Source organism: Lepidochelys kempii, chromosome 3, assembly GCF_965140285.1.
Source record: "Lepidochelys kempii isolate rLepKem1 chromosome 3, rLepKem1.hap1, whole genome shotgun sequence".
Taxonomy (NCBI): domain Eukaryota; kingdom Metazoa; phylum Chordata; order Testudines; family Cheloniidae; genus Lepidochelys; species Lepidochelys kempii.
In genome coordinates this window covers 61,069,415-61,093,013 of record NC_136382.1, presented here as the reverse complement: position 1 = coordinate 61,093,013, position 23,599 = coordinate 61,069,415, and the positions used below count along the sequence as shown (strand labels likewise).

At 38.5% G+C, this 23,599-nt stretch overlaps 1 protein-coding gene across 3 annotated transcripts in view; it reads right to left on the bottom strand.

Moving 5' to 3' along the window:
* Positions 1-23,599, bottom strand: part of MYO6 (myosin VI) — a 179,646-nt gene that overhangs the window by 29,955 nt on the left and 126,092 nt on the right. For all 3 annotated transcript variants that reach the window (XM_073336482.2, XM_073336483.2, XM_073336484.2), the window contains exons 19-28: positions 23,324-23,362; positions 20,017-20,110; positions 16,190-16,320; positions 15,977-16,054; positions 15,006-15,135; positions 14,299-14,389; positions 11,614-11,764; positions 8,725-8,933; positions 8,057-8,135; positions 3,480-3,640 (exon numbers count right to left, since the gene is read on the bottom strand). In XM_073336482.2, the coding sequence (XP_073192583.1) occupies positions 3,480-3,640; positions 8,057-8,135; positions 8,725-8,933; positions 11,614-11,764; positions 14,299-14,389; positions 15,006-15,135; positions 15,977-16,054; positions 16,190-16,320; positions 20,017-20,110; positions 23,324-23,362 (1,163 nt within the window). The remainder of the gene's footprint in view (positions 1-3,479; positions 3,641-8,056; positions 8,136-8,724; positions 8,934-11,613; positions 11,765-14,298; positions 14,390-15,005; positions 15,136-15,976; positions 16,055-16,189; positions 16,321-20,016; positions 20,111-23,323; positions 23,363-23,599) is intronic.

Here is a 23,599-nt window from a genome sequence, read left to right as displayed (position 1 = left end):
AGTGTCTGAGATAACTATTGTATGGTGATTGTTAGTAAATGTTGACTTTTTAGTGGCCACCTCTGTGAAATGTTATGAAAAAGAGTACTTGTATTGTTCTTCTATGTGTAAAATTAAGATCTGGAGAACAGGATTCCCTAAACTGAATTTTGTAACCACAAGTCACATAGGGAAAAAAGCATTCAACACACAATGAAGAACAGATGAATAGGGCCCAGTCTCACAGGAAGCCAAGTGGAAAATACATCAGTTATATGTATGTCAGCTGTCTAAGAAATTTATTAACTAGTTTATTAGTAAATACCCTATAAAATTACATAAAAGACAACATAATATCAGTGACAAAGCAAATGCTGTGACATTATCTAAAAAAATCTTTGCATTTGGAGGGTCTATATCTTTTAATAGCGTGCCTACAAGGTCAGTTGATATAGGCTTTTTAATTCTGTTAAGGTTAAATGCATGCATTTCCAATTCTATATTTGCCAGTTAAGATACAGAAGAACTACTATTTCCTTCTAGGTAGGGTTTTTTTGTTTTTTTTTTCCCAATAAATGAATTTATGTTATGCTACTGGGAGCATGTAAGTACCAGAAAGTGCAAACACTGCATTACACTGGTGATATCCGAGTTTCTAATCTCATTGGACTGTATAATCAAGACTGAAATTGGCTGCCATCCCTACTATAATTAATAAAATGTGAGAAAAATATTGTTTTTCCACCAAGGCAGTTTCCTACAGAACTGGTCATATTAATGCACAAATGCAAGGGAGATTCAGGTTAGATATCTGGAAATGCTTTCTAACTATGAGCATAGTCAAGCACTGGAAAAAGGTACCAAGAGAGGTTGTGGAATCCCCATCTTTGGAGGTTTCTAAGAACAGGTCAGACAAACACCTGTCAGGAATGGTCTAAGTATACTTTATCCTGCCTCAGGAGGAGATATTGAACTAGGTTCCTCCCAGCCTTACATTTCTATTGTAGCCACCACCCACCTTAGCAAGGGGGCAGTGCCCGACGGGAAGACACACACCTTGTGGGCCCCCATGGGATTGATGACACCGAGTCCTGTGCTGTTGACTTCACACCAGCAGCTGAAGGGGCGGGGAGCGCAACCCCCCACTCACCCCAGAAACCCTCCTCCCCCAAACCAATGGGAAGAAGGGAGACAACAGCAGTCACCAGCACCCAATTAGAGAGCAGAAGACAGCCAAGCAGCACAGCAAGCATTCTCTGACCTTGTGCAAGGCCCCAGATACCCCAGGAAGGGTATATATAGCCTTGCTTTCCCTCCACGTGGCAGAGATCAGCTGGGGAGTGGAGGAGAAAGGTGGACTCACTACAGCCTTCCCACACAGCACTTCCAGGCCCCTGCACCTGGCCTGATTGTAGCACTTCCAGGCCTAGCAACTGGCCTATCTTTCCCCTCAGCCTGCCAAAAAGCCTCAGGGGGGACAATCCGTTCCTCCTGCAACCTGCCTGTGAGCAACAGGAGACAGCCCATCTCTCCTGCCACTATCTGCAGCCTGCTTGCCATGTAGCCAGCCCTTATCAGACTCTGGACTTTGGATATAGAGACCTAACCTACTGGCCCCTGGGCCCATGGGGTCCAATCTCTAAAAACTGCTGGCATAGTTCCAGAAGGGAGCAGATAGATCGTGTCTATCCAGCAATCCTCAAGGAGAGGTAGATACACTGGAGGGTAGGGTTAGGATACAGAGGGACCTTGACAAATTAAGAGGATTGGGCCAGAAGAAATCTGATGAGGTTCAACAAGGAAAAGTGCAGAGTCCTGCACTTAGGACAGAAGAATCCCATGCACCGCTACAGACTAGGGACAGACTAGGCTAGGCAGCAGTTGTGCAGAAAAGGACCTAGGGGTTACAGTGGACGAGAAGCTGGATATGAGTCAGTGTGCCCTTGTTGCCACGAAGGCAAATGGCATTTTAGGATGTATAAGTAGGGGCATTGCCAGCAGATCGAGGGACATGATCGTTCCCCTCTATTCGACATTGGTGAGGCCTCATCTGGAGTACTGTGTCCAGTTTTGGGCCCCACACTACAAGAAGGATGTGGAAAAATTGGAAAGCGTCCAGCGGAGGGCAACAAAAATGATTAGGGGACTGGAACACATGACTTATGAGGAGAGGCTGAGGGAACTGGGGTTGTTTAGTCTGCAGAAGAGAAGAATAAGGGGGTTTTGATAGCTGCTTTCAACTACCTGAAAGGGGGTTCCAAAGAGGATGGATCTAGACTGTTCTCAGTGGTAGCTGATTACAGAAAAAGGAGTAATGGTCTCAAGTTGCAGTGGGGGAGGTTTAGGTTGGATATTAGGAAAAACTTTTTCACTATGAGGGTGGTGAAGCACTGGAATGCGTTACCTAGGGAGGTGGTGGAATCTCCTTCCTTAAGAGGTTTTTAAGGTCAGGCTTGACAAAGCCCTGGCTGGGATGATTTAGTTGGGGATTGGTCCTGCTTTGAGCAGGGGGTTGGACTAGATGACCTCCTGTGGTCCCTTTCAACCCTGATATTTTATGAGGCCCTGCTTGCTTTCACCAGTCTCCTGACCACACAGCCAGAAGAGAAACCTGAATGAGTACCCTGTATTATAGTTAGACAGTTAGCTAGGGTTTAATATTGTATCATTATGGCACTTCTATCTGCAAAAGGACTTTCATCTGCCTGGATCATCAAGACCTGCTCAGTTGCCAGTATAATAAAGTGTACGTATAACGACATATCCTTACAGGCTTGCAACGCGTCTCCACTGCACCAGCTGCATACCAGAGACATGAGGGACAGACAAAACTTACGGGGGAGAAACTTTTGGGTTTATGGCGTGTGTGGTCACGTGACCTATTGTGATTGCTGGCATAGTTTTTAGTAATTCAAAAGTATTATTAATAAAATTAAAATCAATTTAATCGTTCAATATTCTTATAGATTGTATGTCCCTTCAATCAAATCCCTATATAAAAGTTTATAGCTATTATTTTTAATTTGTCTGCTTGTGTAAGTTTCATATTTGTGTTTAAGTGCAGCGTGTTAACTGCCTTTGTGTGGTTAACCCCTTGTCTCGCTGGAGGCACCACAAAGTAGCTTTATTCTTTAGCACACCAGGAGGAACAGTCAGGTGCCTGATAGCAGCACCGTGAAATGAGCCCAGGTGATAGAAACTTTGGGACTGTCCAAAGACTGAGGTACCCCTCTCTTGCTCAAATATCATACAGCTACTTAGCCAGTGCCAAAAGAGGGATTTCATATGATTACATGCACATTGCAAATTGAATTTCAACAAGCTATTTTCAACAAATTTGATAGCGTTATTTGGAAAATAAAATACTCCAATATATTGGTTTGAAAGCCCTATTTTACTTTTATTTCCTCATTAAAAACACAAGATCTCGGTATTTTATAACAATAGGATCTGTAAATGAAAAGTTTTGAAAGTAAAGTAAGAGTAATAAATGACCATACCTTCGCAATCCTAAATCAAGTTGAGCCTCATCACTGATGAGCTCTGCTTCGCTCTGTGCAATTCTCATCGCAAGCTCACGGTCACGACGTTCCTGTTCAAGGACTGCCTGTTGTTGGGTCTCTTCTTCTCGCTCTCTAGCTAGCTGTGCCTCAATTTCAGCCTGCATAGTAAAAACGTATGTTTTTAATAAATGCTTTATACTCACCCACCTACCACTACAACAACAGTAAACAACTAGGTAAGTGATAATCTTACAAAGGTGAATTTAAAAAAACAAAACCAACTATAAATACATGATTTGCAGAATTAAGTTCATTATTCATGAGAGGCAGGTAAAGCAAAGATGGCAGCACAGGGATAGCAAGTTAGCAGTGAGGGAAGAGTTTGGAAGAAATCATCATTCACAGTGGACAGAGTTTAAAGCACTCTGCTGACATCACTGGGCCTCTCCCTGCAGCCCCAGTACAGCTGAAAATACACCCAGTTTCTGGCAGGACAGAGACAACATGTTCTTGGTGGCTACTTTCCCAGCTGGCAGCTCCCAAGATTTCAGAAAAAAAGAACAAAAAGGTGATGTTCTGATTCAGAGAATTCTAACATCACCCTGGGAGAAAATTTTAAACAGTAAAAAAGCCTAGATTATCAGTAAAAAGAAAAGGAGTACTTGTGGCACCTTAGAGACTAACCAATTTACTTGAGCATAAGCTTTCATGAGCTACAGCTCACTTCATCGGATGCTGTAGCTCACGAAAGCTTATACTCAAATAAATTGGTTAGTCTCTAAGGTGCCACAAGTACTCCTTTTCTTTTTGTGAATACAGGCTAACATGGCTGCTACTCTGAAACCTAGATTATCAGTGTTGATAATGGCAAAGTAATGCACACCGGAAAATATAATCCCAAGTATACATATAAAACGATGGAGTCTAAATTAGCTGTTACCACTCAAGAAAGATCTTGGAGTCATCATGGATAGTTCTCTGAAAACATTCCCTCAATGTAGTCAAAAAAGCTAACAATGTTGTGAATCATTAGGAAAGGAATACACAAAAAAACAGAAAATATCATGTTGCCTCTACATAAATCCAGGGTACGCCCACATCTTGAATACTGCGTGCAGATGTGGTTGCCCCATCTCAAAAAAGATATATCGGAATTGGAAAAAGGGCAACAAAAATGATTACTGTATGGAAAAGCTTCCATATGAGGAGAGATTAATAAGACTGGAATTCTTTTAAGGTGAGGTTTGACAAAGCCCTGCCTGGGATGATTTAATTGGGAATTGGTCCTGCTTTGATCAGGGGCTTGGACTAGATGACCTCCTGAGGTCCCTTCCAACCCTGATATTCTATGATTCTTCAGCTTGGAAAAGAGATGACTAAGGGGGGATGTGATAGAGGTCTATAAAATCATAACTGGTGTGGAGAAAGTAAATACGGAAGTGTTATTTACCCCTTCTCATAACATAAGAACTAGGGATCACCAAATGAAATTAACAGGCAGCAGGTTTAAAACAAACAAAAGGAAGTATTTCTTCACACAATGTACAGTCAGTCGGTGGAACTCTTTGCCAGAGGATGTTGTGAAGGCCAAGACTATAATAGGGTTCAAAAAAGAACTAGATAAATTCATGGAGGATAGGTCCATCAATGGCTATAAGCCTCTGTTTGCCTGAAGCTGGGAATGGGTGACAGGGGATGGATCACTTGTTCTGTTCATTCCCTCTGAAGAACCTGGTGGCATTGGCCACTGTTGGAAGACAGGATACTGGGCTAGATGGACCTTTGGTCTGACCCAGTATGGCCATTCTTATGTTCTTAATTTAGGATGAGAAAAACATCACTGTCTTCATGAATCTAGGAGGATGGAGTTGGATCTGGATTGCATCTATCCATCTGGATGATATATTTGCAACTAAAAGATGTCTTCCAGGAGAGTTCTGTCCCCCTTGATAGCTGTAAGCATCCTGGAACTCTCTATATTTATGTTAGGATTGCTATCTGCATTGATATAGCCTGACTGTAGCTGTTGGTATGGCTTTTAGTCGTGCAAATCTGATGCCCTCTCTGTGCAGAACTGCAAAAGCCTCAAAAGACTGAAACATGATTTTGGGAATGAGCTTTAAAAAGTCAAGGAGACTATCAAAAGGCAAAGGCCAGCATCTTCACTTGGACGTCCTCAGAGAGACTGGATATTTCTAGTCCTCGCCATTACTTGTTCTTAATACTGACTGCTGAAGCAATGGATTGGAAATTTATAACTATTGTTTATAACCATTTAAGAGAATGCGCATAAGCAGAGACTGATACAATGACAAGAAACATTAGAGAATCGTTCTGTAACCTACAGTCAATAGTGAGGAAAAAATATGCTTCCTATGTGGAACAAATAGAACAGGGATCTGTGGTTGGTGTGTATGTGAGAATCAAATATTTAACACATTTAAATGGTTCTAGGACTCAGGAAAGTATAAGAAGTGACTGAGACAGCTTCCTGAAGAACTCCAAAATTAACAAAGGAATTTGCATGCATTACATGTTCTTCGTTTGATTAATAGTCTTATAAACAGCGGGAAAGCAAAGGGGGGTGGGAAGGTAGATGGGATTGTGATATCAGTGGCAATTCTGTCAATCATTCTACAGCAGGCTTGCTCTTTTACAAGCTTATTTTACTGTAAAAATTGTTCTGGGATTTGATTACTTCTAAATTACAAAAACTCTAAATATTCATTTATATCAACAGCATTATGCTTATATAGAGAAATAGGTATAATGTCAAAGCAAAAAAATCCTATCTCCAACTAGCAAGAAATATTACAATTATATATATATATAATTATAATATTTCTTGTTAGACATATATATATATATATATATATATATATATATATATATATATATATATATATATATATATATATATATATATATATATATATATATATATATATATATATATATGTCTCTCTCATTTAACTCTAGGGAAATTTAACAAAGCTATGACATATGACTTTTAAATTAAGATATTTTTATTTTTTTTAACAATTTGAAGTCAGATGTCACAGCTGTAAATAACAGACTTCTCATTAAATCCCAGCTGGAAAATATGACACTTTGCTACAGGGAAGTATTTTTCTTCTTCAGCTACTGTATATAGCTACTTCAATGGACAAAATTATCTTAATGCCTCATTAGGTCAATATTTTAAAATTAAAACCATGATATGCAGAGTTAAAATTTACAAAATAAACTTAATTTAACCAGTTACATATCATGGATTGCAATAGTGTTTTTGTAATTACATGATCATATTTCATTGAACTGTGACACTTATGTGGTAAGTATATCAGAACTTCACTAATTCTCACGTTGGAACCCATCATGTAGAGAACTATATAAGAAAAAGCAAAAAAGGGGGGAGGGTCAGTCTAACTTCACTTCGCAGACAAGATTTAGTAGCACTGGTATATGGTTAGGTAACATACTACTAACATTACATTATTTATAGAAAATACACCGTTAGGACAGTCAAATCTGATAATTCATAGAATTTAAGCTAATTTACACTTTTCCCTTTTCGAGCTACTGGGGGGGGGGATGTGAGTGTGTGTCAGTGAGGCAGAGAGAGAAGGACAGTGTGTGTGTGTGCAGACTCCTGTTATCAATTCAATCTCGTTTTGTAACAATATTGATTCATTTCAGTCTTGATTCTGGTTTAATCATTGCAAAATGCTCTCCTCAGTGTAACTAACAACAGTTCTGCTGACAACTCCCTCTCCCTCATTTTCCTTTAGCTTGGGGGAAGCACAAGCCACTGTGCTACAAACTCTATAGCTACAAGAACATTTCCAGTTCCTTTCTGTCTCAGTTCTACTCCTGCCCATCATATCCCTTGTTCTCATACCTTGGTGGCAGCACTGCCTCGACCTGTCCTTTAATTAAAAGATTCAGCCCTTGTTTTTTTCTAGTTTTCCTCCCACACAGTCATTTCACATCTGCCTTTAGAGATGAGGTGTACTAAGGAGCGATTGTTAAAATGGCACCTTCTGACTCTGCTCACCATCTGCATTCAGTCACATCTACAAACAATGCTAACAAGCCCCCATGAATTTGAGGACTCTATTTAATATTTCCTTCTGTTTTTAAGAACTTCCATGGACTTGTTCATGCTCAGCTTACATAAATAGCCTCAGCTTCTCTTTATCATTTCATCTGTCACGGCTTTCCTCGATGCTGTTCCATACAAACTGGACACTGTTTGCACAAAACCCTATGCTGCAGCTCCTGCCATCTAGAACAACCTCTCTCTCTCGGCTTCTCATTCACACACACTTGTAATCCTACCTGGAAAATGATGGGGTTTTTTTCTTACCAATCACTATTAATTTCTTTCTCTTCCCCACTTCTACAGTTACTAAATTATCTAACTATAATTCCACTATTTGTTTTTGTCAATGCTTATATTAACTATGGCAACCACAACACTGTTTTATTATCTTGGGAACAGAACCTCTAGACTTACTAGCTCAAAGAGATGATTTAAATGAAAGATCAGGAAAGTTTAATTAAAATGTTACCTGAATACGTTTTTCTTCCTCTTCCCTCTTCTTCCTCTCTTCTTCTTCCTGTTTTCTCTTTGCCTCAATCTCAGCTTTTCTAATACAAGAAATAAAAACAAGAGAAAGCATTTGATAATTACGTAAATTATAACAGAACATAAATGAATGAGAAACATACAAGCATGGAAATAAACTGCCCAGGGAGGAATCTCAATCTCTGGAGATTTTTAGGAGCAGGTCAGACAAACATCTGTCAGGGAAGGTCTAGATAATACTTAGTCCTGCCATGACTGCAGGGGACTGGACTAGATGACCTCTCGAAGTCCCTTCCATTCCTACGATTCTAGGCATCTTACATAAATCTAAATAGCAACTTGAGAGGCAGAGCAGTCCAATGGACAGGGCTCTGGACTGGGGCTCAGGAGACCTTTTATTCCCAGATGTGCCGGAGGTGTCACTTCACCTCTCTCTGGCTCTAGTTTTCTCTCCTCCATTTGTCTATCTTGTCTACATTTAGACTGTAAGCTCTTCGGGGCAGGGACCATGTCTGTACAACACTTAGCACAAGTGGGCCCCAAACTGAATCAGGGCCTATAGGTGCTACTTTAATATTAACAACAAATTGGTCAGACTGTCATTTCTGTTTGCTTTTGAATCAAGAACTGATTATGTAATTCAACACTCACAGTCGCCTTTCCTCCTCTTCCTTTCTGCGACGTTGCTCCTCCTCTTCACGTCTTTTCCTTTCTCTTTCCATTTCCTCCTGGATGCGTCGCAGCCTCTCTGCTTCCTCCTCTTGCTGCTTCTTTTTCTGTAGCTCACTAAGAAGCCGCTCTGAGCTCTTAACTAGAGCATCATACTCTTTCTGTATCTGTTCCCTAGTCATGACAATGGCCTGGAAAATAAAACAAGAAATATAGGGGATAATATTCATTAATGCTTGTACTGCATTTAAAAATATAAAGCCCCATAAAAGTGCATTACAGGTACATTACATTTGCATTTTTGTTTTGTTTTGGGGGAGCACAATAAGGAGTTCTCCACCTCCTTTCCAAAATACTGAAGATCCACTATTTTGTCTCACTTGTCACTTTAAACCACAAATAACCATCATCCTTACAGCTGAGGACTGGCTAGGACCTTCCTTCTTTGAAGCATGTCATCCCTTTTCAACCCTTACTCCCTTAAGAAAGATATTGATGCTTTAAAATTCTAGGATGAAGGATGGCAATTAGCTCCTTACTTGGTAGGTCTGTTTCTTGGGGTGGATTCTGTGTAATAGCTGCTTAATTCCTGATCAGTTACATACAATACTAATCATATGGCAACACAGTGGATGGTTCTACACCTTTTGTTACCCTGGCACTCATATCGTTGTATGGTATTTTTACTAGTCGCCAACATTTAAAGAAACAAACACACCAGTATTTTAAACGACCTTAATATGATGCAAATGCTTTAATTGGACAAGACAATGGTCCCCATTACCTTTTTTTAAGCTTTTGAAAAATGTTTGATAACTTCACTTTTATTTCATTCCTGCCTCACTGTCTTCCCCTTTTCACATTGATTAATGCAAACAATCATGAAACTTTTCTCCGCAGAAGTCTTGTGTTCCGTGCATAGTAGATGATTCATCTTTTTCACATGACTATTATTTTTTTTAAACGGGCGCTGTAAAGGTTGACTAAGGTCAAAATTTGACCTGCTCTGTGGTAAAACCTTCTGTGTCTTTTTAACTGGGATTTCAAATGTAAAAAAAAAAAAAAAAATACTATCCCACTGCAATGGGACCATTGCTAAAATGTCATCTTCCTAGACAGGAGAACCATTCACAATGAAGTCTAATATGTTGGGTTTCTTTCAGTGTGCATCAGTCTCAATATTCCTTCATTCTAGCTGCCTGGTCTGCTTTTGTGATGGGGGGGAGGGGGGGATTAAAATGCCAAGAGCCATTTTATTGGAAGTAAATTAATATGAAAAATTCTGCATATTTCATCTGCTGGATCACAAGAATACAGTACACAGGAAGAGCAGAGGGACAGAGAAACATGAATATGTCTCACTCATGGTACAAGTGTAAGTGCTCCTGAAAAACAAAGTGAATTCGTCTGTGGCCATAGAGTTATTCTTCATTGGTATCTGAGACCTTTCTTTAATACCCTATTATAGTATAGTGAAGAACTCAAACATATCTTCAGGGATGAATTCAAACAGTCTGGGTCCTAGACATACCATAAAGGTTCTGCCTCTTACTTGGAGGGTCAGTAATAAATGTCTTCTCCCCCCCAGCAGAAACAGTGCCAAGAGGCAGTGGTCCTGGGCCCAGAGCTCGAGACTGGCCAGAACGTGCTGACACACCATTCCAGCATTTATTTTGGGAGCCAGAACTACAATGGTATGCATCCGATGAAGTGAGCTGTAGCTCACGAAAGCTCATGCTCAAATAAATTGGTTAGTCTCTAAGGTGCCACAAGTACTCCTTTTCTTTTTGCGAATACAGACTAACACGGCTGTTACTCTGAAACCAGAACAGCGTCTGACAGCAATTCTGGTACATGCATTCTGGCCCCTCTCATGTGCAGCACTGACTGGACCCAGAGGTGCTGGAACAATTTGTATAGTGGGGATGCTGAGAGCCATTGAACCAAATGGCAACACCCCCAGTTTCAGCACCTATGACTCGACCCCATTCCCCAACCCTTGCCCTTGCATGCACACATACCTCTGCATTTAAATCAGCCCTGAATCCCACTGGGAGATAATCTTTACATTTTGCTTTGACTTTCTATTAACAACCCCCTTATATGGGACCGCCATATAAGACTAAAATCAGAGTTTTTGCAGTGCTTCAGTAGAACCAAACATTAAAGACAGTCTCCTTAAGTTATTCCTAGCGCTCAGTCTTTTCATTCTTCTCAGCTAAACCTGCTATTCCCAGAAGTTTTCAGTCAGATATCACACATAAACCTCTTCAGGAAGCATTTTCAAAACCAACACATGAGCTCACTGAGAAGCAAAAAGAAAACATTTAGTTTTTTTAGATAACATTGTTGGCCTTATGGTAATCTTCTGTCACTTGATAGTTATGCAAAACCTCTTAAGCACCATGTTCTACTAAGCAATTAAGGTAACACCAAAACCCCAATTAATTTAAAACATTGCTACTCTACATTATTCTAAGCACCATATTTTGCAGCCACTAGAGGAAGCTTATTTAATATGTTTATCTGACAATATCAAAAGGGTGGCCACATCCACCACAATATGCATTAAAATCAAATTTTCAAACTTGGATGCTTAGCGTTAGGGTGCCTAAATATCGATTTAGGTGCCAAATAAGCAGCCTTACTTTTAGTCATGCTGAGCGCTCAACTAAATTTAAGGGGATTTGGTAGTGCTCAACATCTCTTAAAATCAAGCCTCTTTATTTAGATGCCTAAACATGAATTTAGGAACCTAATTTAAGGCACTTATATTAAAAACTCTGGATTAAATGCTAACTATAAAGCCTTTGTTCTTCTATATCAGACGAAGTTAAAAACCATCTCAAAAGTTCTATTGTTACGTTATACCTTAATCTTGGCCATCAAAGCATCAATAGATAATTCCAGATCCCGGATCTGCTTGCTCATCTCTGGTTTTCCCTCTTTCAGAGCACTTACAACTTCATTAAATTTATCAAGTCTCTTTTTCAGTGTACGCACTTTTACAAGGCCATCAATGCTGTGAATACAAAAAAAAAAGAGCACTATATTTTAAGATGTTTTTGTGAAGTAGGTGATTAATATTTTTAAGTATCAGTAAATAGTCACATTAATTTATAATCTTATTTTCCCTTTTAAAATTTGCTGTTTAAACTATGGGCATGTCTATACAGGTTGAAATGGGGGTCACATGCACTACAGGGATGGGATTTCTAAAGCATACTAATGTGATGCATGTAGACCCTGCTGATGTGCTTTAACGTGGTACTTTTTGAAATAGCTCTAAGTTAAATCCCACTAGTGGCCACCAGCAGGGTCCACACCCACCAACTAATGTGCAACACGCTAGCGTGCTTTAGAAATCACACCCCCATTGTGTACATTGCCACACCATGTAGATAAGCCCTGTAACTCTGCAAATCAAACACATATGGGATTGCGTGGCACAGAGGACAAGTACTGGCACATCAAGCCTTCTCTATTAATACAGTGAACCCAATTAGCAGTGACCAAAGTCTGTGGTCAGAAAGTGACCTACAGAATGTGAAATGCATTTGTGATCTCTAGTGGATCTATGTTCACATCTCAAAAACAAATTATTAGAGGCACCACTATTGGAGAAATCTGAGTGGTTAAAGATTGAGTTTTGTCATTTACTTAACCTGAAGCAGTACTGGAACCTGAATCATACAGAAACTCAACTACCCAACAGATGATCCCTACAACATAGTCAAGGCATATTAATAAGAACTGGAGGAGGAATTCAGCACCCGTGCAGTACAAGGGCTTCAGCATAACACCTTTAAAAAGACTGAATTGAGCAAAAGAAACACAACCAATAGCATGAAATTTAGTCAAATTAAAAAAAAATTGAAGCAATTTGGGGTACAACTGTGCTTTTTTGTGGTTTTACAATCACATTTTCTTTTTTTTTTTTTTTTTTTTAAAGATTTTCTCTCTTTCCTGTTATTGTGTGAAAGACTCAAATAAAAGAGGAAAATTACTGTCCAGAGAAAACTTTAAAATAGATGAAATCAAATGCAGAATGTACACAGACTGAAAACAAAGACAACAATGTTTCACCATGTCCGTTTCAGCTATAGTAGTCTTAAGTGATACCTGTAACTGTAGACAGAAATATTCAAAATGGAGGTGGGGTTTTTTAGTTGCATTCCTTAGGTAATAAGTCCTCCATACTAGCCTTCATTTCTTCAATAAGAATAGGTAAGTGCTCCCTGCTAACATGGTAGCTTGTTGAGAGTAGTTATAAGTGGTTCACAGTCATGCTGGAAGGGCATAACGAGTGCGGTCCCACAGGGATCAGTTCTGGGTCTGGTTCTGTTCAATACCTTCATCAATGATTTAGACAATGTCATAGAGAGTACACTTCTAAAGTCTGTGGACGATACCAAGCCGGGAGGGGTTGCAAGCGCTTTGGAGGATAGGATTAAAATTCAAAATGATCTGGACAAACTGGAGAAATGTCTGAAGTAAACAGGATGAAATTCAATATGGACAAATGCAAAGTACTCCATTTAGGAAGGAACAATCAGTTACACACATACAAAATGGGAAATGACTGCCTAGGAAGGAGTACCGCAGAAAAGGATCTGAGGGTCATAGTGGATCACAAGCTAAATATGAGTCAACAGTGTAACACTGTTGCAAAAAAAGCAAACATCATGCTGGGATGTACTAACAGGAATGTTGCAAGCAAGACACAAGAACTAATTCTTCCATTCTACTCTGCGCTTATTTGGCCTCAACTGGAGTATCGTGTCCAGTTCTGGGCGCCACATTTCAGGAAAAATGTGGACAAACTGGAGAAAGTCCAGAAAAGAGCAACAAAAATAATTAAAGATCTAGAAAAGGTGACCTATGAAGGAAAATTGAAAAAATTGGATTTGTTTAATTTGGAAAAGAGAAGACAGAGGGGACATAACAGTTTTCAAGTACATAAAAGGTTGTTACAAGGAGGAGGGAGAAAAATTATTCTTCTTAACCTCTGATGATAGGACAAGAAGCAAGGGCCTTAAATTTCAGCAAAGGAGGTTTAAGTTGGACATTAGGAAAAACTTCCTAACTGTCAGCATGGTTAAGCACTGGAATAAATTGCCTAGGGAAGTTGTGGTGTGGAATCTCCATCGCTGGAAATTTTTAAGAGCAGGTTAGACAAACACCTGTCAGGGATGGTCTAGAATAGATAATACTTAGTCCTGCCATGATTGCAGGGGACTGGACTACATGACTTCTTGAGGTCCCTTCCAGTCCTATGATTCTATATTACTGGTCCTTATTTGAGAGAGAAAAGGTCTATAAATGGATCAGTCAGAATACTGCATAATATTTCTATTAATTTTCTAATAAGTGTTACTCATCCATTCAATATGGATAAGCATGAATGCAAAAGCTAAAGCTAAATCCACACTCTAAAAATGTTGCTAGTATAAGTTATTGTTTGACACCCCCACCTTAAGACTATTCAGTTAGGCATAAAAATATCTACATTTAGAAAAATAGTTTTTGAACCTTATAAAACCCCTCCCTTCTTACCGTGGTTTGTGCTTTCTCTTGCAAAGCCACATACGAATAGTCTTTTGTATTTTAATGCAGGCACTAGCTCGGTATTTTATTTTGTTTTTCACTGCAAGCACACAAAATAAGTTCAATGAGTCCGAATGGTTTTATAATTCTAAATAGTTCAAGGGAATGCCTACAGTCCCTACAAATACATGTTTGATAAGTCCACAAGGGTATTTATTTTTTAAAAGTGATGTCCCAGGATGATAAATATATGACAAGTCTTCAACTCTCATCTATGACTAGATGCTATTTCAGATTTAGCTGATCTGTGAATTAGGTAAAGACTTATTTGCTCTAAGACACAAAGCCCACCAAACAAATGACTATTTCCTTAGATGTAATTGTTTTAAGGTAGCAGGCCTTCTGCCCTATTATTCCAAAAAAGTAGGGTCATTAAGTTGTGTAAATTTCTAGATTCTAAATATCCTGGAATAGATTCATGGGTGATACTTAGGTCCCAATTTTTTCATTCATTTGCATGTGTAAATAACATGAAGCACTGAGAAGTCCCAATGACTCCAAAGGGATTATCCACGTGCCTGAAGTTAAGCAAGTAGGTATTTGCAGGCTGGGGGCCTTAATTAATACTGTTCAAATTACGAAGCAATGATCCAGTTGCTGTGCTATTCTCTGTTAGCATATTTTGATTTACTAAAAAGCAATATTAAATTACATACATTTAATCACCGAGAGAGAACACCACTGAACTTTTTTCCAACGACTGCAGATAAGCCAGTGATTGACTCGTTTAACCAGCTCTGCTAGATGATCTGGATCAGACTTCATTATCTGATCAAACTCTGCAAACTAAATACATAACCAGTTTTACTTAACAAAAATAATAGAAAATAGACAGTCAACATTATAACCTAACAGAGCATTGAGGACAAAGGTAAAAGATCAGTACAGTAAACAGAACCTTGTAACCATGGAAACCTCAGTTCAACTTCCAATTAATTCAAACCCGTGAAAAGGTAACTTTGCTTTTACATTTTAATAGGTTCTGTTGATAACAGAAATGACTACTTCCAAGCCAGGCATTTTCTGACAGTTGCTGAGTGCTCAGTGCTTTTGAAAATCCAGACACATATTTAGGTGCCAAAATAAAGATTTATGGCATGGAAAATCCTAGCCATAAATCTTTATTTTGGCACCTAAATATGTGTCTGGATTTTCAAAAGACTAGTAATTTTGGGTACCCCACTTACTTAGCATCCACTCTGTAAATCATGCCCCTTAAGGTATGTTAAGTTGAGTACCCCCCAAAGACAGAAGCCCCCAAAGCCATTTTTGAAAACCTTGACATATCAGCATAACTTAAGGGCATCCATTTTTGAAAATCTTCAGCTTTTGGATAATTACGTTAATGAGTAAGACAATTACATCTCTGTACTGATGTCTCAGTCCTAGACATAAAAGCTTTTACTGCTTCTCCTTCCTTTGCCCCAGCAACAGCAATGCTCATATTCAGAGAAAGACGATTTGAATATGGATATGTTTTAATGGGAAGCCTTTGTTTCTCTGCTATAACTTTTTTTATTTTAAGCATGCAATATATTTTCACTCTAAAGCAATACTTTTCGGGAAGTTTACACAACCTTCAATACTCTATGTTCAAAAACTGCAATTGAAAAGAGATACTATTTACCTTGCCAGGTCTAAAAAACACTTTTGTTAATCCAAATTTGTAGTCATTTTCATTTAAACCCAAGGCTTTAAATAGTGCCTATAACAAGAAAAAAAATATCAGTTTGATTCATATTTCACAAAAAAGGCGCAAAATAAACCAAAATAAATATTTTCTATCCGAGATGAAGAGAAAAAATATGGACAATTAATTTGGCACTCAGGTGATTGTTACCTTGCAGAAAAGTCTAGGGTCCAGTCGAGCTAGTTTTGCAGGCATATACTTTTTGTACATATTGTATAGCTCATGAAATGATGCTCGTGATGGGAAGCCACCTTGCATCAAGTCCAAAACAGACACCATACCTATATTCACAGAAATACACACAAAAATATATATGTCATTAAAATGTAAATAAAGCAGTCGTTTCATAATAATGAACAATTAATGGCTTACGCCATTTGGATGTGCTCAAATGCTTGGCCTAAGTCCCCAATGTAGTACATAGTTCTGCATGGACTGGCCCCAGCACTCACCATTTCCTGGTCAAATGGCCATTTATAAGAATTTATTCCTGAACGTCTGAGACAGTCTATGATAATATTCTGCGTCCTTGCCAGATAGGTGGCAACTAATCGACTTCAGTGGGTTACTCTGTTAAATCTTTTTTGGCAGATCCACTATTTTGCTGTTCCTTCCCTAAAGCAGGGTCCCAATAATTTCTGAACGGACAAAGACTATTAATGTGTACGATGGCACACCAATGATGTCAGCATGAGAGGCAGTGCAGGGTACAAAGGGCAGATGACTGGCATTAGCACCCTGTTTACATGTAATGCTGGGGTGTGCCTTAGCTGGTGAGATGCGTTTTGTATATCTTTGATACAGCAAAAGTGGCAGTGTGGAATGAGTCTATTATAGATATCCATAAATACTGCCATCACCTCCAGAGGTACAATTTATTGCTACCCAAATCAGTAAAAGGCTGGAGATTCTTCAACCAGTAATTAAAACAGACATTGCAATGCCAGAGTACATAAGTCAAGGCTAAATTCATGCCATGAGCCGGAGTTCAAAAGAGTTTCAAAATCACCCCAGATCTCAAAATTAGTGGGAGAACTGCAAAGATATCAATGTCTTGATGCATCAAAACGGCTCCAAAGTTGCATGGTAAGAGTGTCACAGCACAGATACAGGAAATTCATGCCAGGCCTTCTACAATCTCTTTCATGCAACGATCTCAAAAATCTTAACAAACAACACAATCTCCATGGCAGTTAAATATTAACATATTATACCAATTTGCAGAATGAATAAACTAGGAAAATTGGGTTATATTTTGGAAGCAAGAGCCATCCTTGACCCACTGCCCCCAATTCCAAATCTCATTATATCCTGCAGCTAAGTAACATACAACCAGCCATGTCTCTATGCTAATTTTGACAAATTCCCAGCAACAGATGTTGAGTATCTCATTTTTAATTTTACTTGTGATTGTTTTTACTAACTCTTTTTGCCACCTTTCCTCATTGCATATTTGTTCTTGGTGAAGTCTGTACTATTGTCATTCGCCTTTTGATTTACTTCCATTAATACCTTTTTTTTAAAAAAAAAAATCATATTATAAGTAGCTCTTTTCTAGCTTAAACTTTACTCCCCCCCCCCAGTTTAATGTTTATGTATACTTGTTATTTTACTGAAACAAACAGATTAATACGTATACACAAATGTGCTTATAGAAGCTTATGGTGAAAAATCAAAAGTTTAGTCTATTGATTTGTTTAGTCTCACAAATATTGCCAAGTGCTATTAGCTGCTGATAACAGTGTTAATGGAATCCTAATTAAAGCAACATTGTTAAGCATTTGTGTGTTTATGATGTGCTAATTTTTACTTAAAAATAACTTGGCATGACAAATATAAGTGTGCTTGCCAAGACACCAGATGCTAAACCATTCTGTTGAAAAAACTAAGCTCAAACTACTGAACCCACAAAAGGATAATGAAACAAACACCTGGACGGAAAAGTGTATAAAGGACTTATGGGAAATGATGCAATTTAATGTTATTGACTTATTTATATTGTGCCACCATGATTTTCTGCGAGTAAGTTCATTCTAGTAACCCAGTTAACTGTTCGTATCAAGCATAATAGTGCAAGAACAAGGCTGCATAAGTCTGTAACAATACCATAAAACTTGAAAGGACCTTGTATTTCCAGATTCATGGCCATGCAGCATCATTCAAAAAACTAGATCGGATTGCTTGTACTCATTCTGCATTTGAGTTATGGAGCAGGATTCAGATGGGCCTACTTTCAATGGATCAGCCTGGGTACACTGCAGAGGTCTCAGCTGAACTGATAAGCTACATGGCTGAAGTCACTGAAACTGATGGTACAGGGTGATTTCGGTGTCCATTTAGATGACAATTCTTCTGCTCATAGATGACAATCATGGCGTGCCCAAGAGATTTCTGGCATAACCCACAGTGTGGGACATATTCAAGAGCTGATATTTGGGTTGAGATTGGACCTCAAGGAGGTAGAGATTACTCCCATGTTACAGACAAACCATTTACCTTCTGCTTAAGGGCAGAGTCTGTTTTGATGGTGTACCCTCAGATGGCAATGGAACCAGAGAGCTCTCAGGGAGAATACTATTTAGCCAACAGAAAATTCAGCTGATAATTGAATGGAACTTCAAATGAACTTCAGTACTTGTCCATAGATACCGTGGCCCCTAAAGAAGTTTCTCTGCAACTTCACTAGCACAGGTCATTCTTATTTACAGATTACCTGTAATAGCTGAAGTGATATGAAAGACTGTTAAAGTGCAAATGGCAGAAATCTTGTGCCAAAACACATCTCTTGCCATCTTCAAATTAAGACTAGATGGCTTTTGGAAGATATGCTTTAGTCAAACACAAATGATTGGGGTCTATACTGTGGTAGCTGAGTGAAATTTAAGGCCCTCTGATATTCAAGAAGTCAGACTAGATTATCTGACAGTCCCATCTGGCCTTAAACTCTATGAATCTATGACACAAACACACAATGGAATGGTCTTGTTAGATCCTTCTCTGCTTCTGGATGTTCAGATATGAGTTGTTAACAAGAGTGCTTTTTTCCCACATATATGTTTAGCAAGAAAAGCACACCTTTCCTTTCAGATGCATATCATTCCATGGATGCCATTCATACGTTTGACACTTCAAGTTTAAAACACTACAATGAGTGCAAAATGGGGGATACATCTACAAATCAATCAGAAAACTGAAGACGGTACAGAATGTGGCTGCTTGCTTATTGAGAAGCATTTCATGCCAAGAACACAACACCATAATCTATACTGTCTGTCTATTTGTTTCCAGGCAGAGAACAGGGTGGTGGTACTAACAGATGAATCCCTTCAGTGGTTTGGGACCTGGCTTTCTGAGGTACTGCCTCTTGTTCTGTGCAACACCCCTGCAGTTCAGCAGATGCGCTCAAATTGGAACACCATCAGTTTAAACATGAAAAGAGTGCTGACCAGGTGTTTCTTGTAATGAGTCTTCAACTCTGAAACTCATGTCCCCTGCTCAGTCCATCTTTTGGGACACACTACAAAGTTCATTATTTGTATTTTCAGGTGTTTGGGGGAGGAAGAGCGTAGAGGATTAAAGAGAGTGATCAGATGTGGGGGTTGCTAGATTCTTTCTTATCTGAGCAAGTATTACATGGGCAGTCTTATACTATGCATTGTGAATTTGAATTTGTATTGTATATTTTAATGTTGTGGAGTGCATAATGCTTGCCAGCTTTTCATTTAACACTGAAAAAGTCTAAAATACGATGGCTGCACTGTCTTACTTAAAAATAATTATCTGATTACTGAGAATCAAAATTAATTAATACTAATACTAATATTAATTAGATACAAATCATTTAATTGTATCTAGACACCATTAAATTAAGAACAGAAATATTTATCCAATCAAGGAAACATTGTTTCAACGATAGACATTCCAACTTTGTGTGAATCTGTAACACACAAAATTTAAAAAAAAGAGGAATACATTACCTGAACACTGGAGCTGAGAAAGAATCTGTCCCCCTTCAAAATTGTGACTTGTCATCTTTAAATTAGGTTTGATGCAGCGAATAAAGCTTGACCCCTATTGTCAGGACAGCAAGATAGCAGAATCTACATAAATTTAAACCTTCTGAAATAAGTGATCATTTAAGAATTACATAACAAAGGAACAGTAATAGATTTCTAAAGAGAGAAACTGACTTTTTATGCTTCTCAGTCTCTTCATATCCATTTTGCACTCAACATATCTTGACGCAATTGATCTCAAAGTTCAAACTGTCAATAGAACCTCACCTTCTTTTCATTCAACAATTTTTTTCTTCCCATCAATAACTGAATCCAATTATTATTGCATCAGTCTAGCTGTACTCTATCTCCACTACTATAATCATCTTGCTTGAAAAAGACAAGCAACTAATACCATCTCTTTACGCTTCCATCCAACCATCTCTCTCTCCATTTTTTTCATCCCTCAAAACAGTTCCTTCTTTAACCACTCATTCCTTGCTCACCAGCCCAAGTATATCAGTGTCTTCCCTGACATTTAAAAAAAAATCCCATTCATGCTGTATGTTAGAATAAAATTGGGATTAATATGACCTGTGACTACCCTCACTGTGACTACCCTGACCTGTGACTGCTTTGACTGTACCTTGTATCTCTCTCTCCCCCTCTCCTCTTGGGACCAAATCTCAGGTCTAGCCAAGCTGTAAAACTGTGCTCAGCACAGGTCCTGGGGGTCAGGGGAGGAAAGGAAAGGGTTGGGCAAAGGTAGCTGTATGTCATCTTTATGCCCCCAATCCTGGTAACTCTAAGACCACTGGAGTTAAGTAGCACCCTGGCCATGCCCCCTTCTCCGGGACAAGCCCTTGAACTCCAACTGCTGAAAGAGGGCTGATGAACAGTTAGCTACATTGGTTCTAAGATTTCCCTAGGAAAGAAGAATTTTCACCTGGTCATTCACGCCAGCTTTGAGTCTGGGGCAGGGCAAAACATGTTTGAAGACTAGGATCCAGCTCTTTGGGGCACAGACTATCTTTTGTTATGTCTGAGAAGTGCTAAGCATATTTTTGGTTACTATCCTAATATAAACAAGAAGAATTTTAGTATTCCTACCAAAAAGTGTCTGAAGACATTTGCTAAAGTAATACTGAAATAGGGAGAGGCCCCCACACCATTCTGAGCTTAAAAAGCAGAGATGATATAAATGGACTAGAATTTTATGGTTCTCTATGATCTAACTTGTTTTTTAAGAAATTAGATCAAAGCATAAAGTTTAACGATTACTATCCTAGTTAAATAAGCAGGATAATTTACTACATCTAAATTTTTTTTAAAGAAGTTGCATTGGCTAAAATGTTTTTCTACCTCTATTTATAGAGTTCTTGATTCCCTAAAGTTCAACTATAACTCAGTTTGATTACTTCCTCTGACCATAATGTTAGAGAAATTGTAAATATATAAATTCACAAGTATGATAACTCTGACTCAGTGAAAAGTGAGGTAACACACCACTAACTCTGCAATCTATTTCCTGAGCTAAACTCTCTCCGTACTAATGGGTAATCTTCCAGCAAGTAAAGCAGAATTTGTTATCCAGATTAAAGATGTGTGAAATGTAGGTTGGATTCCCTTCGTTATGTATAGAAACTGTAATTTCTATGCCCTAAGCACTGAAGAAAGACACAAAGAATGGAAAAGGAAGAGAGAAATTTAAAAAAATCTCAGAGGATAAGACAAACATAGGAGAGAGATTTAAGTGTGGAACGGGAAGCTGCTAGTTCATACTTATCATAGAGCACAGGAGTACAGTCAGCTGTAATATCCTCTCATGAAGTGAGCTGTTTAATGACAAGGAGGCGGTTGATCTGATAGGGAATACTTCTAGACCTACAAAAATACTAGGAAGATGTATCCTGCACATAAGAGGTATCTAAGAAACAGAGTACACATTCATGGAGGGCTTGCAAGAGTAGACCATTTGCTTCTCTGTAAAACCACATCAAAGACAGAAAAGGTATAGTGGCTTTTTAGCCAAATTCCTCAAAGATGACTGCCTGAACTAGATACTGAGGGATCAAGCAATGAGTTGTGGAGCCGATGCAACCAGGAAGTTAAAATCAGACAAATGGCTGTGCAACTCCAGAAGCCCTGAGGAAGTAGCAAAGGGCTGTGAAACATGGTTAGTCATGTTTGTCTTTCACTAATGAACTAAAGCTCTTTAAAAATTGATTAATTTGGCTCAAGAGCTTCTTCGAAGATTTTCAATGCAGCAAACCTTTCTAACACTGAAGCATATTAGCAATTTGGTAGTTACAAGCAGCATCTTTTACTGAAACCCATGCCTAGTATTCTCTGAGGATCTGCATAAAAATAAATTAAAACAGAATTTACAATAAATGGGAAATATGCTCATCTAAATCCTGGACCTGAAATGTAAAGACGTAACGCAAACTCCTCCATCTACCAGCAGCACTGACCGGCTATGGAGGGAGGGTTACCACTAGGCAGAATTTTAAAGGGTGTAGGTGAGAGAAGCAGAAACAAATCACAGTAGAGGATTAGAGAGAAAGTGAATGAAGTTAATGTGAACTAATTTTAATATTGGGAGTAGGGATGGAGGTGGGGGTATGAGGTTTTTTTCCTGCTACCAATTCAATTACATGAATGTATTAGATTAAATGCCCCCCCCCGAGAAAAAGAGATGTAAAACTTCATTCCTAGATTCTCTAGATTCCCTTCTCACACTTGAAAATGTGAACGTGTAGTGAAAAGGGGATGGAAAAATAAAGTGCCACTCTACAACAAATAAAAAATAAAATTATCAGAGTTAAGAGTTTTCCTAGAACTTGTTCAAAACCCTGGCTGTTCATGAGTTAAACTACAGATATACAGTGAATCAAAATCTGGTCACAAAAATAAATCAAACACAGGATGGCAGATTACCCATGAGTGAGAAGCAAGTAGACTAGAGGAAAGGGAAATGATCGGGAAAGGAATTGGAGACTTAGTTTTATCAAGTAATATTAATGCACTTTATCTGAACTGGTAGAATTTCCATGCTACAATACAAAGCAACTTTCCTTTCAGTAACTTTAATATTTAGTCTATGAATTTAATAATAATCAGCACCTAGGTAGCAATACACTTAAAATTATCCTGTTTTGCAACTGGGTGACATTTTTGAAGTGACTATTTATTATTATAAAAACATTAAATTTAAGCCAAAACTCTTGGTTAACGTGAGCGGAGCGATAAAGGAAAATACAGAATTTGCATCTATATTTATACTTACAGTACTACGAAGCTTTTCAAGGAGCAAATTTAATTGAGTCTGTCAAAAAAAAATGAAACAATTCAATACTTCATATTAGAGAACCATAAAGTGTCTGTCTTACTATGACGGTTATAAATTAGAGTGACACAACACTATTGCATGCATCAGTTATTGTTAGGTGTGTGCATGAATAGTAGCTCATTCAGTTTTGATAAACCACACATGAACAAATCTTAGACAACTTCATGCAAGAGGACTTGAGTCACACCAAGGAAACTGCTTATGTTGAATACT